At 36.8% G+C, this 15838-nt stretch overlaps 1 protein-coding gene across 5 annotated transcripts in view; it reads left to right on the forward strand.

Annotated features, from left to right (window-relative positions):
• Positions 1-15838, forward strand: part of arhgef1b (Rho guanine nucleotide exchange factor (GEF) 1b) — a 78365-nt gene that overhangs the window by 58112 nt on the left and 4415 nt on the right. For 3 of the 5 annotated variants that reach the window (XM_056474729.1, XM_056474731.1, XM_056474733.1), the window contains 13 exons: positions 2264-2275; positions 3931-4086; positions 5793-5983; positions 6087-6233; positions 8140-8222; positions 8326-8451; positions 8651-8765; positions 10323-10423; positions 10699-10773; positions 10897-10972; positions 11086-11253; positions 14050-14137; positions 14281-14406. In XM_056474729.1, coding sequence (XP_056330704.1) covers positions 2264-2275; positions 3931-4086; positions 5793-5983; positions 6087-6233; positions 8140-8222; positions 8326-8451; positions 8651-8765; positions 10323-10423; positions 10699-10773; positions 10897-10972; positions 11086-11253; positions 14050-14137; positions 14281-14406 — 1464 coding nt within the window. The remainder of the gene's footprint in view (positions 1-2263; positions 2276-3930; positions 4087-5792; positions 5984-6086; positions 6234-8139; positions 8223-8325; positions 8452-8650; positions 8766-10322; positions 10424-10698; positions 10774-10896; positions 10973-11085; positions 11254-14049; positions 14138-14280; positions 14407-15838) is intronic. The other 2 variants (XM_056474730.1, XM_056474732.1) reach the window with 2 other exon arrangements.

Consider the following 15838-nt stretch of genomic DNA (forward strand, 5'->3'; position numbering starts at 1 on the left):
GGGTCTAGAAAGTTGTTAGTTATTTCTCAGACACTTTACATTGCGCATTTGATGGAACATTCTGCTGTTCTGGTTATGGGGTTTGGTACAATGGCTAGCGTTACTTATGGGAATTGAACCCCCAACCTTCTGGTCAACAGTGTTAATCTGAAGCAACTGATGAAGGAATAATTTACTCACTAAAAGACTGCATTATTACTAGTACACTTTTGTTTTAGCACAGCCTTTTAACATGAAAACAATCCTTGTCCATATTGGCTTTTCCTTTACAAGACCTTTATCTGCGGTGGCTGAGAGAGCTTAACGTGCTGCAATTTAAGAAAACGCATGCAATTACAAAAAACGTCAGCAAATTAAGAAAAGATCTGCATCCGTTTGACAGCACATGTGAGTTTTCCCACAATGCAAACAAATTAATGGAACGCTCTGCATTTTCTCACAACACAAACAAATTAGTATGTGACAATGTGACCGACGCCGTTGTGCCCTGACTATTACTCGGTGAAGTTTATTTTAACATCCTGATTCCCGTGTCTTTTAGTATTTATTAGCCTAAACAACCGTAACCTAAATAGCCGTGTCTGTCACGTTTTATTGTGAGAAAATGCAGCGCGTTTTTGTAAATTATTTACGTTGTGAGAAAATGCAGTGTTTTATTAATTGTTAGTGTTGTGTGAAAATGCAACACGTTTTTTTTAAAAAATGTGTTTGTGTTGTGAGGATTTGCAGCAGGTGTGCTGTCAAACTGATGAAGATCTTTTCTCAATTTGCTGTCGTTTTTTGTAATTGCATGTGTTTTCTTAAATTGCAGCCCATTACGCTCTCTCGACAACCATATTTATCCACAATAAATGACTAAAAATGTCAGAATCTGAAAAAATCTATAAAATAATAGTAAAAAAACGTATTCTGCAATTAATGAATATTTGATAGACAAATAAATTTAACTCTTTCTAACCCTAGCTCGATTTTATTTTTACACTTTTGACAGCCGCCACCAGCATTTTTTGATAATTGTGACCTAAATTTGACAGTCCTCAGAATATATTCAGCTCGGAATATATGACCATATTATACATGCTTTTAAACATTTTTTTATTCTATTTTCATATGTTTGTTTTATCACCAATTCCATGCAGATAGGTTTAATCAAAATTGTTACAATTTTGACAAACTGTGAATATATATATTTTTTGTAAAGTTGTGCATTTTCAAGATATATAGTGTATAATACACACACAGACGCGCATAGACATCCACACTAGGGATGCAATGATTATAGATTTTGGTTGTACGATTGTAGTCTGAGGAATAATCACAGTTTCACGGTTATCACGATTGTTATGCTTTCATTATTTTCAAAACACTACTAGTTTAGGAAATTCCATCAAAACTCCTTATGTTTTCAAGTGTTATTTATTGCTACTCAGTAACTAAATAATACAGCACAAAATAATAAAAAACAAATAGTCCATTTCTCTTTGTACTTAAACAGAAGTGAAAAAAGTTTTTGGCATTTAAACATAATGACAGAACAATGAATAAATGCATAAAAATAAGAATACTTTTTTTATTTAAAAATTGTATTTGTCTAATGTGAAAATTTGTCTAAAGAAATAAATCTGCGCGTGAAAAAGACGCGACATGTGGACGGCCTGTAGTTAATAGCCTCAGCCATAGTTAATCCAGTGTGCGTGCGTATTAGCATTGGTATACAAGCTTGGGAATTTAAACTAGTGCACAGTTGACATAATGTTCTTTATTTGCAGCAGTTTTGTTCTGTGCAGAAATGCGTTGTTGAGAAGCTTTTACGATTAATTAACCGTGACAAATTAAAGCGTGGTTAATAGTGAAAACGGTTAATTGTTGCATTCCTAATTCACACACATCCATTTCTGTGCATTTGTGTGAGTATGTTTGCACTCGCATGTGTGTGTAGTAAATTATAAAATTAATTTCCATCATTTTCTAAATAAATCTGAGGAAACTATTCCTTTATTGTAGCTCTTTTTTTATTTATATGACCTAAAATCTAGCATCAGGTGTGCATTTTTATTCTGCTCATGCGGTTGTTTTTTATGTGAAGGCATTGTTTGTTGCTGTTGTCCGTTGTTCTGCGCTCTTGTCCTGCTTTGTTGTTGGCTTCAGGATAGCATTGAGATTTACTTGGTTCATGGTTGGATGTTTTGGTTGGGTTCATGTTGTTAAACAGGTTGTGATTTGCAGTTATGCCGTAACCGTTCATTGTCCTATGTTGTTACAGAAAGAAGCCAAGGTGGGTCTGCAGGATTGTCTCTTGGATTTTCTGCCAATCTCAAGCTTCTACTGATCCACACATGCTGTTACCAAACACAGATTACATTTTTTTTTATTATCCATATTGTAGGAAATGTTGTACAGTGAGTGGCATGGGTTAAGTTTTAGATTCACACACCCTTAAACTCACTGCATGGTTAAGTATGTTTCATCTGTTTTTTTTGGGCTGCAGGGATTGAGGGCAGAAGTATTTGCTTATCTGGGACGCTTTGCACGAATAGAACCAAATTGCCTGACAACAGTGTTTTATACCTGCGTAATTGAGGTGTTGAAATGCATTGCAATGCTGTAAATGATGCATTAGAAAGAGCTGGAGATGTTTGTTAATGTGGTTCCCACTAGGGTCTTTGAGTCTTAACTGATGGGGCTGAATGAATCTCCCTGCTGAACTAATGCTGAGATGATATGTAGTGGTTTTGACATCATTTGTCTTCACATTTCATTCTCTTTTTTACTTCAATTTACATCTGTTCATGTGACCTGTTCTGTGGTCTAACCCCATTGTCATCTGTCTGTTCCTTCCACTGTTTTTTTTCCCACGCATTAAAACCTTTCTTACTACTTTATTAACCCTTTTCTTTTCATTTCCTTGTATTTACCTTTTCATTTACCCTTTCCTTCAATTTCCTTTCCTTTTCTTCCATTAATTTCTTTTCCTTCCCTCTTTTCCTTTCCTTTCATTCCCTTCCATTTCTTTCCTTTCTTTTCCTTGCCTTTCCCTTCCTTTCATTTCCTTTCTATCTTTTCTGTCCTTCCATTTCTTTCCTTCCCTTCCCTTCAATTTCTTCCTTTCCTTTCCTCTCATTTCCTTTCCTTTTCTTCCCTTCCTTTCCTCCCTTTCCTTGCCTTCATTTTCTTCCTTTCCTTTGCTCTCATTGCCTTTCATTTTCTTCCCTTCCTTTCCTTTCCTTTCAATTCCTTTCCATCCTTTCCTTTTGCTCTCTTCCCTTCCCTTCCCTTCCCTTCCGTTTCTTCCTTTCCTTCCATTTCTTCCTTTCCTTCCCTTCCCTTCCCTTCCTTTCCTCTTCCTTTCCTTCCCTTCTTTTCCTTTCCTATTCTTTCCTTTCCTTTCTTTTCCTCTTCTTTCCTTTCCTTTCCTTTCCGTTATGTCCTTTCCTTTTCTTCCATTCCTTTCCTTCCCTTCTTTCCCTTCCATTTCTTCCTTTCATTTTCTTTTCTTCCTTTCCTTTGCTTTCCTTTCCTCTACTTAATCATCTTCCTTTTCTTATTTTATTTCCTCTTTCCATTTTTCTTTCTTTAATTTTCTTGCGTTTCCTTCCTTGTACTTTTGATATTGTGCACTCCTTTAATTTTCTGTTTCCTAACTGTAATGCACTACCCCTTTTTTCTTTCTTCTTCCCCTTTTTATTTCCCCCATTCCTTTCTTTTCCTTTCCATTCTTTCTTCCTCTTCTTTTTTACTTACTTCCTCATTTCCTTCTCTTCTGTTTCCTCTGATTTTTATACCCGTTCATTTTCTTTCTTTCTTTCTTTCTTTCTTTCTTTCTTTCTTTCTTTCTTTCTTTCTTTCTTTCTTTCTTTTTTTCTTTCTTTCTTTCTTCTTTCTTTCTCTTCCTTCTTCCCCCCCCACATCCTCTTTTTCTTGGGTGTTCAGGAATGTGCGCCGCAGTGAAAGCCTTTGTGTGGAGCGGCGTCACTCTCGTCGTGGTGGCTCTACTCGGGCCAAGCAGTCTCGCTCCCGCAGCGACGTGGACCTCCAGTCAACTTCCACATCCCATCCCCTCTCACCCTCCCCACAGCATTCAGTCTCGTAAGGCAAAACCATCTTAAGACTAACCATCACGCACACTCTGAAAACCCTCACGTACACAATATCAACAGGAGAAAGCAGCACAATGGGATTCTTTAGTAGCTGACAGAAGTCAGCGATTGTGATGGGCACTACCTGAATGGATTAGTTCACCCAAATATGGTATGAAAATCACCTAATTATTTGCATATTCCCACCCAAGATGAAGCCAAAGAGAAATATAGGTTTTAGAGGAAAACATTTTAGGATTTTTGTAATAATTATGCATCAAAACAAGAGATCAAGGAAATCATGTGTAGTTTTTCTTAGTCATTTTGCTATTACAATATTTTGAGTGTCGTGAACTAGAGTTCATGGGTTGTGGGGACAAAAGTGACGAGTAGGGGGTGTTGTCACCTAATAGTATCTCTGGGGGTCCCAAAACGATAAATTCTGTTGCTTCAAGCTTTAAAATGCATAAAACACGTTTTCCCTCTAAGTATGATACTTAAGTAGAGAGTCTCTTTACCTATGTGGATAAATTAAGTATGCTGTATATAATACCTTAAACGTATCTCTTATAGCCATTTAGGTGTGAACATGTCATGGTCAGAAGCAGATTACAGAAAATAAACAAAACAAAAAAAATTTAAGAAAAATTACAAAATGCAATTTGGAAACTCTGCAAATGATGGAAGAAGAAGTCAACATGTCTCAATGAAGAAATGTTAGTATTATTAGGAGGTAAATAAATGCACACCTTTATAAATCTAATACTTCACTAAAAAGAAAAAGGCCTATAAACTACTGTTTATTGCAATGAGTTATTGCAAAAGTATTATACAACAAGTTATATTATTAAAATTTCATGTTAAAAAATTATATATTTTTTTGTTTATTTTATGTAATTTTCCAGCCAGTTTTTAGTAAACTTACAATATTGTCAAAAACACGGAAATTCGTTCAGTTCCTACATGTAAGGCCTAAATACATGCAAGGTCATTTAAATATTTTGTTCATCTTCAACTTACACAAACACTTGTGATCGGTTCATGAGATCAGCCAGATCAGCGAGTACCGATTGAGTCATTAAATGTGATTATCGGCCGGTGCCTATATATTGGAGCATCTTTAGTTCATATGAACTAAGGTACAGGTCACTTCTGATATAAATGTAATCATACTAAATCATGAAAGTGAGCCTGTGTTGATAACATACGAGTTGGTCTCACTCTTTTGGCGCTTTGGAAATGGAAACATGACAAGTGCAAAAATGAGGCAAGGATGCATTAACTTTATGGCATTCAAAGTTGTTACCTTGTGAGAATAATAAACTGTCACTTTAAAAACACATAAGTAGGCTGGTTAAAACCCATCATGTGAACAAAATCCACCACAAGAAGGGCATAGGGAGGAACAATCAAACAAACAAACAAACAAACAAACCAGACAGTCTAACCTATAGTAGTGTGAGACCACATATATTTGTCTAAATGTAGAATTTGGGCCATCAAAAGTGCTCAGCATTGAGTCCTGTTTACTTGCATAAGATCCTGGATTGTTTTTCTTGTTAACCTACATTTCTTTCTACTTTTCATCTTAGTCTGTGGAAGAATAAACAATAAGGAAATATATTTTGGGTGAACTATTCCTAATTGGATCTACTTTTACCATGCTTAATATGTATGGAACCCTTTTAAATGTGCTCCTCTATTTGTCTCTCTCAGTGTGGAAGGTGACAAGACACCGGAAATCGCTTTCCCCACTCCCACTTTTGTCCCGGCCCCTCAGCAGGAGGAGATAGAGCCCCGTCTTCTGGAGCTTGAGCAGGACCCGCTCAATTGGAGAGAACTTGCTTCCAGTGAATACCTGCATAAGCTGAGCAAGAAGGAAGCCAAAAGACAAGAAGTCATTAATGGTAATAAAAGCAACGGGGAGGAAATAATTAAAACTGACTTAATATTTTATTGAATCAGCCATGTAGCAGGGTGAAATATTTTTTTCCCCTCTGCTTCTCCCAGAGCTGTTTGTGACAGAGCAAGCACACGTCCGTATGCTGAGTGTATTGCAGACAGTGTTTTCTCGTCCACTTGAGAAGCAAGAGTATATGACTGCAAATGAGGTGGCGACCATATTCTCCAGCCTGGATGACATCATAGAGATGCACTGTAAGTAATTGCCTCAAGCGTTAAAGCATTACATTCTGCTTCATTTTAAAGTATTTTGATTGTCTCTTATCTTTTGTGTACAGAAATATCATTTTTTCTATTTCTGTTTTGTCAGTTGCATTTATGAAGAGTTCTAAAAAGCCCAGATTAGTCATGTTGGTGGGGAAAGTCATGTTTTATATTTTCATTCAGAAATCAAATTAAACGTGTATTTTAGTTTGCCTCTCCACAACAAACATTTTAATTGAACAATATTCAGAATGGAAAATAAATGATGCAAGTATGTAAAAAAAGGTAACAATCACTATAAAAAACATTTATTATAAACTTCTAACCTAAATAAATTCATTTAATTGTGCAATATGCATGTTTTTGACTCTTTTAAAGCGTAACAATACAATAATATGTTTGCAGTTAGTTAGGAAACATGCCAAGTTAACATGCATATATGTTTATCTATAAAAAAACAATGCTACAGTCAGTTACTCTCCTTTAAATACAGTGCATCTGAAAAGTTTTCATAGCGCTTCACTTTCTCCACATTTTTTTATGTTACAGCCTTATTCCAAAATAGATTAAATTCATTTATTTCCTCAAAATTTCTACACACAATACCCCATAATGCCTTTTCAAATCATGTCCAATCAACTGAATTTACCACAGGAGAACTCCAATTAAGCTGCTGAAACATCTCAAGAATGATCAGTGGAAACAGAATGTACCTGAGCTCAATTAAGAGCTTCAAGGAAAAGACTGTGAATACTTATGTACATGTGATTTTTCAGGTTTTTATGTGTAATAAATTTGCAACAATTTCAAAAAATCTCTTTTCACTTTGTCATTATGAAGTATTGTGTGTAGAATTTTGAGGAAATAAATAAATTTAATCCATTTTGGAATAAGGCTGTAATATAAAACAATGTGAAACGCTATGAGTATATGGATTCCGTATCCAATTGTTGGCCCCAGGATCACAACACAGCGCATTTCATTTTAATCATGGAAGCTGTCAAACAAAAGGGGTCAGAGTCAGAGATCGAGCATTCTACATTAAGCATGGGCCAGTATAAGATTCTGATTGTATGATAACCTTGGATAAAAATGTCACGGTTTTATTGTATCACGGTATTGTGATTACTGCTCTACAATGTTCTTTTTAAATACCTTGTTTTCTTTGGATATAAAGAAAGCCACGGCATTGTACAGGTCCATAGCATGTTTGTGTGATGGTTTATAAGCGATTTGTTTTTTTTCAATGTTTCCTGAATAGTGGACTGACCAGCAGCTTTTGCTCTGGAGGGTCCTTTTCTGCTGAAGATACTGTTGCCTTACAGTACATATACCTCATGAACGCTATAACAGAAAAATGTAATGGTTTTAACACCTTGACTTTTGCAAACCAGGGTAACATTGAAACCGGTTATGTCCTAAAAAGCTTTGGCATCCACCAAAAAAAGCTGTAAGTTTAGAGTGTTTACACCTCTCACAGAATAACAGTCAACTTAATCATTGTTATATCTCGGCCTCCTCAATTTATGCGGCTGACAACTGCGACTTCCGGAGGAATGAGACACTGATTCAGAAATGGAGTCGCAACAGAGTTGTTAACCTGGCAACCTGCATATGGGTCAAGCCTGAAGAGGGGCCGGATGGAAAAAGAAACACTCTACAAACATTTTAAATTTGGACTGCAGTACTTAATTCAAACCACTAGGGGTCAATACAATAAACAGCACCTTTAAGCAAAACCTGAAACTAGCAGCATGATAGAAGTATTGCTGAATAAATATTTTTGTCTTGCACATGTAGCATGAATCCAAATATTTTCGCAAAAACACAAGTTGCGTTCCATAAAATACTGCTAGACTTATCATTTCTGAAATTCATTCTTCCACTTTTTTTGTAGATGTTTTCTATGAGAACCTGAAGAAACTGCGTGAAGAAGATGAGTACATTGTCAAAACCATTAGCACACCACTTCTCAACAGGGTAAGTGATTTTGAGTGCATTGACCACTACTTTTCTCTTCTTTTTAAATGCTCTGGCATTGTTTTGCTGTGTTATACATAGAGACATGTCTTGATTTCTGTAGTTCAGTGGATCTGAAGGAGAATGGTTTCAAAAGCTCACAGCACGCTTCTGTAGCTACCAGTCCTGGGCTTTGGAGCAGATCAAGAGCAGACAGAAGAAGGACCCCCGATTTAATGCTTTTATACTGGTAAACCATTTAAAGCACTGTTAGCAATGCTATTTATTCTGCCCTGTCAGCTTTGGTTTTGAACACCATTGCCAGGGCAGAATACTATTACTATTGCTCTGTCACCTAAATGTACTATGGCACATTTTAACAGGATACATTTTTTTGCAGTTGGCTTGGCATGTCAAAATGTCTGACCTTTTCTGTGTTTGTGTTTTAGGAAGCAGAGAGTAAGCCGCAGTGTCGGAGGCTACAGCTAAAGGATATCATACCCATAGAGATGCAGAGGCTAACAAAATACCCCCTTCTGCTGGAAAACATTGCCAAGAACACAGGTGTGTGTGTGTGTGTGTATGTGTGCGTGCGTGCCTTTGTGTTTTTATGACACATAAGGACACAAATTTATATAATGACATTATGACACAGGTATTACAAGGAGAAGGTGACTTGAGGACGTTGCCCCATGTGCCCATTTTTCAAAAGGCTCATAAATCAAACAGAATGAGTTTTTTTTTTTAAGACAGTAAAAATACACCGTTTTCCTTTTGTGTTGGGATAGGGCATAGGGTTGTGGTCGGGCGAATGGAAAATACAGTTTGGACTAGGGCTGCACAATATATCGTTTGAGCATCGATATCACAATGTGTGCATCCGCAATAGTCCCAGTGCAAGATAGACGATGTTGAAATTATAGTTGACCAGAAACCACAAGTCAAAACACGTGAGATTTGTGGAGACACTGCAGAATTGAAGCATAATAGAGGGAAATTTATTATCTGCATGTGGTTTTAAGTCCTGTGAGTATTTTAAGAGTTAAAAGCATTTTAGCAGTGCATAAAGAAGTTTAATAAAGATTAATTTAATTTATTCATGTGATCAAGACTTTACAATGATATTTTACATTTGATTATCCAAAATACTGTTAGACTTTCTCCAGAAAACCATAAAATATGTCTTTATTTCACTGTAATATTTGCTCAGTTGTGTTTATTTATGACTGTACCTTGTTTATAATTTGTATATAATAAATTACATTAAAATATATTTATATTTCACTCCCTACAAAATCAATCTAATCTATCTCTGAGAAGAAAAATATTGCGATGCCAAATTTTTCCAATATCATGCAGCCCTAGTTTGCACAGTATATAAACAATAGAAACCTATGGAATGTCCCCACAATTCACAAAAACAAACATGTGTTTCAAATCTAATGGCATTAAATTGTAAAGTATAAAAACACAATGAAAAATTAACACATTGGTTTTGTGCTTAAATAGCATATTAATCGACATGTTTTGAAGATTAGTGCATTTTATGTTGATATATTATATTATATTATATTATATTATATTATATTATATTATATTATATTATATTATATTATATTATATTATATTAGGTTGCACTTTCGCCTCACAGCAAGAAGGTTGCTGGTTCGAGCCCCAGCTGGGTCAGTTAGCATTTCTGTGTGGAGTGTGCATGTTCTCCTCGTGTTGGCGTGGGTTTTCTCCGGGTGCTCTGGTTTCCCCCACAATCCAAAGACATGCAGTACAGGTGAATTGGATGAACTAAATTGGCTGTAGTGTATTTGTGTGAACGCAAGAGGGTATGGGTGTTTCCCAATGCTAGGTTGCGACTGGAAGGGCATCCGCTGCGTAAAACATACAGTATGCTGCATAAGTTGGTGGTTCATTCCGCTGTGACGACCCCTGATTAATAAAATGACTAAGCCGAAAAGAAAATGAATGAATTATATTATATTATATTATATTATATTATATTATATTATATTATATTATATTATAAAAGACTGCTAAAAACATATATTTTCATAACTGTAATCTTAAAAAAAATGTTTTAGATGTATGATCAATGTCTGTTTCTCACAGAGGATGCAACAGAAAAAGAGAAAATAAACCAAGCAGCAGAATCCTGCCGTAAGATCCTCAACCATGTCAATGAAGAAGTCAAACAAATGGAGAACCTGCTGGTGAGAACCATTCGTTGAATGCAGTTTAGCGTTATTATACAGGCATTACTAAATTGCAGCATAAGCCTTCAGTGTAATCTGAAATTACTAATGCTGTGATTATAAGACTTTAGCAATACCATCCAACCTACGCAGACATTTAAAGTTCAACTTCACTGTTTTCTGATTTCACTTTTATTGCTTTATGTTGCATAAATAGCCGAGTTTGATTGGATGAAACGATTCATAATTTCTAATCTGCTTCTTCCTGAAATCCTTCCCATCTTTCAACTCAGATTTTGAAAGACTACCAGCGCCGACTGGATACCTCAGGACTGAAACCCAGCAATGAACTCTACAGCGAGTACAAGGTGAGAACGGTCTTGATGACTTAGGATATTGAGGGAAAAGTACTGTATATATTTTACTGCTATATCAGTTATGGTGTTATTGGAAACACCGATATGACATCTACTCTTTTCTGTGTTCATCAGACCATTGATCTGACCAACCGAACGATGCTGTTTGAAGGACCTCTGACATGGAGGGTGACCAAAGAGAAAGCGATCGGTAACTACAAACCCGACGCAGACCTCAAATTCAGAGTTTGTCGCAAGTTGACAGATGTGTGTCCATATGCAGGGCCTGTTACTCATTCAGTTTGCATGTGTGTGCGTTTTCAGATGTGCACTGTGTGCTGCTGTCAGACCTGCTGGTCTTGTTTCAGAAGCAGGATGATAAGATGCTTTTGAAGTGTCAGAGCAAAAGCAACATCTCCGTTCAGGAAGGCAAGCAGATGCTGAGTCCAATCATCAAGCTGGAGTCTGTTTTCCTCAGAGAGGTGGCCACTGGTGAGTTTCAGAGGGAAAAAGAAAATCGAATGCCTATGCATGATGTCCTTTGTGGGGCTGAATACAGTTTACATACATTTCTTATTGAATGATCAGCTAGTGGTGCTAATCACAGTTTATAATAAGGGTCCTGTTTGTAACATAAAATTGAAAACACACTTTGCAGAACGTTTCTTCGAGCTATTACTGGTGTGATGTTGCATTTTCTAGACTATATAATTATTTAATTGCTTACAGTAAACGCATTAACCCCATCAGACCTGAATTATTATCGGAAATATGTAGAAGTGCATTTTCTATGTTCTTAAGACTTCCATAAATGCCATTTCAACCACGTCAAAACAGTTGTACTGCACAAACAATACAACAATGTGAAATTAAAAATAAAAGAATACAGATTGTTAGACACATAATCAGAACTCACTGTTCATTATAACAGACAGACATATTTAATGTTAAAACTCACTATACCGTATAATGGGCAGATTTTTTTAACATCTAAATCTTTAAATATAGATTTTTGATTGGATGGTTAAAGTCTAATATAAAGGACAGCAGGCTTTAAATTTGATTATGCTTGGAAGCAAAGAAAAAAACAATCAAAAACAACAACTATTTGACGTTTTTAGCCAAATTAATAAAAAAAGGTCATTAGTCATATTTTATTTTAAGGTACTATTCTTTCTATTAACAAATAATTAACTATGTTAACTAAATTAATATAATATGTAGAATATGCAAAATATGTATTTAGTATTAAAAAAATTGACTATCTTTTTAATAGGCAGGTAATAAGCCTCTAGTTAAAGGTTCAAAAAAACCTCCAGTACTTTTTTTTTAAAATTGAACATATTTGTGTGTGCTGAGCATCAATTAAGACAATGTTGGCACCTGTCAGATTTAATTGTGAGGAAAACTGGATCATTTTGAGCTCCTGTCGACTAATTTCATCTTCCGGGTTTAAAATCTTTTTTGGAGCGGGATATAGTTTGGTGAAGTAGCGCCGATCTGCTTGTGCAGAGATGACGTGTCGGTTTCTCATTATTATTCACAGTTGAGTTTTCTTATCCTATGAGAAGAACCTGCTTCTCAATTATTCATGACAGCAAGTGCTTTCCGAAGGCAAGGCAGACCTGTCAAGCTGTGAGACCGCGTCCACGCACAGCACGCAGTATTTAGCCGTTCATGAAGAGTTGTTTGTGTTTGTTTCCATGTTCCACGGAGTTTGCTGCACGTTTTCCCCTGCGATGCTGTCAGGGCCGAAACAGCAAAGCTGTTGGTTTGCAGCAAGCGTTTTTGTTTGGAGAACTGTACGAAAATTGGAGAATGACTTTGTCTTTTATCAGATGAGTTTGTTACTATTCTGACACATCGCCTGTCTGTCTGTACTCCTGTTTAAAATCCTCTGGATTACCGGCAGGGCTAATGGTTGAAACAGATAAGGCAAGAGACCTGCTGCACTGCTCCAGTGTGTCTGCATTCAGACCCTGGGATTCAGGAGGAGAGAAGTCCTCCTCATTTATAGTGTTTATATAAACATGATTGTCTTTAGAATGATTTAACAGATTGTGGTTATGTGTAGGCCTATATGAAATTACAAATAACGTATGTAGCAGGGCATTAAATTACTTACTGTTTATTTCTTTGCATTTTAACTTCTCCTCACGTTTTTGTGTCAGATTTTTTTAATCTGATTTTTTTGAGCCAACTGACAGTTGTTCGCTCCCCTCTTTTTCCCTGCTCTGTCGGCCACACCCGCTCCTCCCTCTGCTCACAGAGCTCTATGCCCATCATGAAGCATTTTTTGAAAAAATCTTGAGGTAGACTTAAACTGAAAGAAGAGGGTTTCATGGCCCTTTAATAGTGAGAATTGGTGCTTAAATTAAAGTTTTATCAATCAATTGTCTTGTAAATGTCTCCTTGTAACTAGAGTTAGTCTAGTCCAACTGTTCTTTTTAGTTTTTATCATGTTTAACCAATATGTCACGTTTTTGTTTAGCTGTCTTTTTTTCTTAAATAAATGTCTGGCCATTTTAGGGATTCAACATTCTGCACGATGCTTAAACTGATAATAATTATTTTTTTACATTCCACCAGTAATGTTTGACTTTTGTATGAAAGCTTATGCACATGGTTTATTTCACATCTACTATTGATTTATTATGACTATTTATCATTTAGGTCTAACTTCATTCATTCATTCATTCATTTTCTTTTCGGCTTATTCCCTTTATTAATCTGGGGTCGCCACAGTGGAATGAACCGCCAACTTATCCAGCATATGTTTAATGCAGCGGATGCCCTTCCAGCTGCAACCCATCACTGGGAAACATCCGTACACACTCATTCACACACATACACTACAGATAATTTATCCTACCCAATTCACCTACCCCATGTCTTTGGACTTGTAGGGGAAACCAGAACACCCGGAGGAAACCCATGCAAACATGCAAACTCCACACAGAAATACCAATTGACCCAGGCAGGTCTCGAACCAGCGACTTTGCTGTGAGGCGATTGTGCTACCCACTGCGCCACTGTGCTGCCCTTGGTGTAACTTATGAATACTAATAAAACAAGATTATCTCAAAAGTTAAATATGAAATTCCTAGAAGTAAATTCAGTAGTTAAAATCTCAACATTACATAAATAACAAATTATTATTTACTACTAAAACAACAGCGTTTTAAAAATTGTTTTATTAAATGAAAACAAAAACATTCTTCCAAGTTTATATTCCAAAAAAGCTTGATATGAAGCCACTTTTGTTTTTGTTTTGTTTTTTCTCATCAGACCCCAAGGCCCTGTATGTTATCTTCACCTGGGACAGTGGAGCACAGATCTATGAACTGGTTTCTCAGTCTGTTGGGGAGAGGAAAAAGTGAGTGTGTGAACCAGATAAAGCTACTCAATTAAAAGACTTACATGAATGACTGACAGGCTGATGTTATGGAACTGCTTTTTATAAATCCAAATCCAGAGCGTGTTATTTGATCTGACACTCAAAGTCTTTTAATTCTGCAGCTGGACAGAGGCGATTAAGTCTGCGGTCGAGGAGCTGAAGAAGGCATCAAAGAGCAGCACCAAACTGGAAAGGAATAGCAGGGCTGGCAGTGTGCCAAACAACATTGCTGTACCTCCATACGGCCCGTGAGTGTTAAATAGCAAGATTCACATAAAATAGCAAGAACTAATCTAAACATCTTTTTTAAAGAGATCATGAACTTCCTTTTTACATTTTTTATTGTACTGTTCTCTGAGGTCCACTTATAATGTTATGTAAGAGTTTTATCATCTTTAAGTACTAGGCTATTTTCTGTCCTGTTTTGACCCCGCTTATTTGAACATTTCCTCATTTAAAGGCACAGTTCACTCAAAAATGACAATTCTGCCATCATCTACTCATCCTATACTTGTTCCACAGTGTCTTTCATCTGTTGAACACAAACTGAAGAATGTTGGGAAAAAACGGCCCTTGACTTTCATAGCATTTGTTTGTTACTACTGTGGATCTTTATGGCTGCTTTTTTCTCCCAACATTATTCTGAATATTTTGTTTTACTGTATGTTCAACTGAAGCCTAACCAGGGAGAAGGGCTATAAATTAAGCCCTAGGTACATTCCAGACGCAACCCCTATCATTTTGGCATAAATATAAGCTGATTTTAAACTTAAAGTTTTGAGTTCTGAAACTTAAAGTGCGTTTCGACACTCACCGGCCACTTTATTAGGTACACCTGTCCAACTGCTCGTTAATGAAAATTATAAATCAGCCAGTCACATGGCAGCAACTCAATGCATTTAGGCATGTAGACATGGTCAAGACGATTCGCTGCAGTTCGGACAGAGCATCAAAATGTGGAAGAATGGTGATTTAAGTGACTTTGAATATGGCATGGTTGTTGGTGCCTGACGGGCTGGTCTGAGTATTGCAGAAACTGCTGATCTACTGGCATTTTCACACACAACCATCTCCTAGGGTTTACAGAGAATGGTCCAAAAAGAGGAAATATTCAGTGAGCGGCAGTTCTGTGGGCGCAAATGCTTTGTTGATGCCAGAGGTCAGTGGAGAATGGCCAGACTAAAGCTACAGACTAAAGCTACAGTAACTCAAATAACCACTCGCTACAACCGAGGTATGCAGAAGAGCATCTCTGAATGCACAACATGTCCAAGCTTGAGGCGGATGGACTACAGCAGTAGAAGACCACACCGGGTGCCACTCTTGTCAGCTAAAAACAGGAAACTGAGGCTACAATTCGCACAGGCTCACCAAAATTGGACAATAGAAGATTGGAAAAATGCAGCCTTGTGTGATGAGTCTTGATTCAGTGTACCCATCTTCAGATGGCTACTTCCAGCAGGAAACGCGCCATGTCATAAAGCGCAAATCATCTCAGATTGGTTAATTGAACATGACAGTGAGTTCACTGTACTCCACTGGCCTCCACAGTCACCAGATGGTGGAACGGGATATTCGCATCATGGATGTGCAGCTGACAAATCTGCAGCAACTGTGTGATCCTATCATGTCAGAAAAGACCAAAATCTCTGAGGAATATTTCCAGTGCCTTGTTGAATG

The sequence above is a fragment of the Danio aesculapii genome, chromosome 16 (genome assembly GCF_903798145.1).
Source record: "Danio aesculapii chromosome 16, fDanAes4.1, whole genome shotgun sequence".
Lineage (NCBI taxonomy): Eukaryota > Metazoa > Chordata > Actinopteri > Cypriniformes > Danionidae > Danio > Danio aesculapii.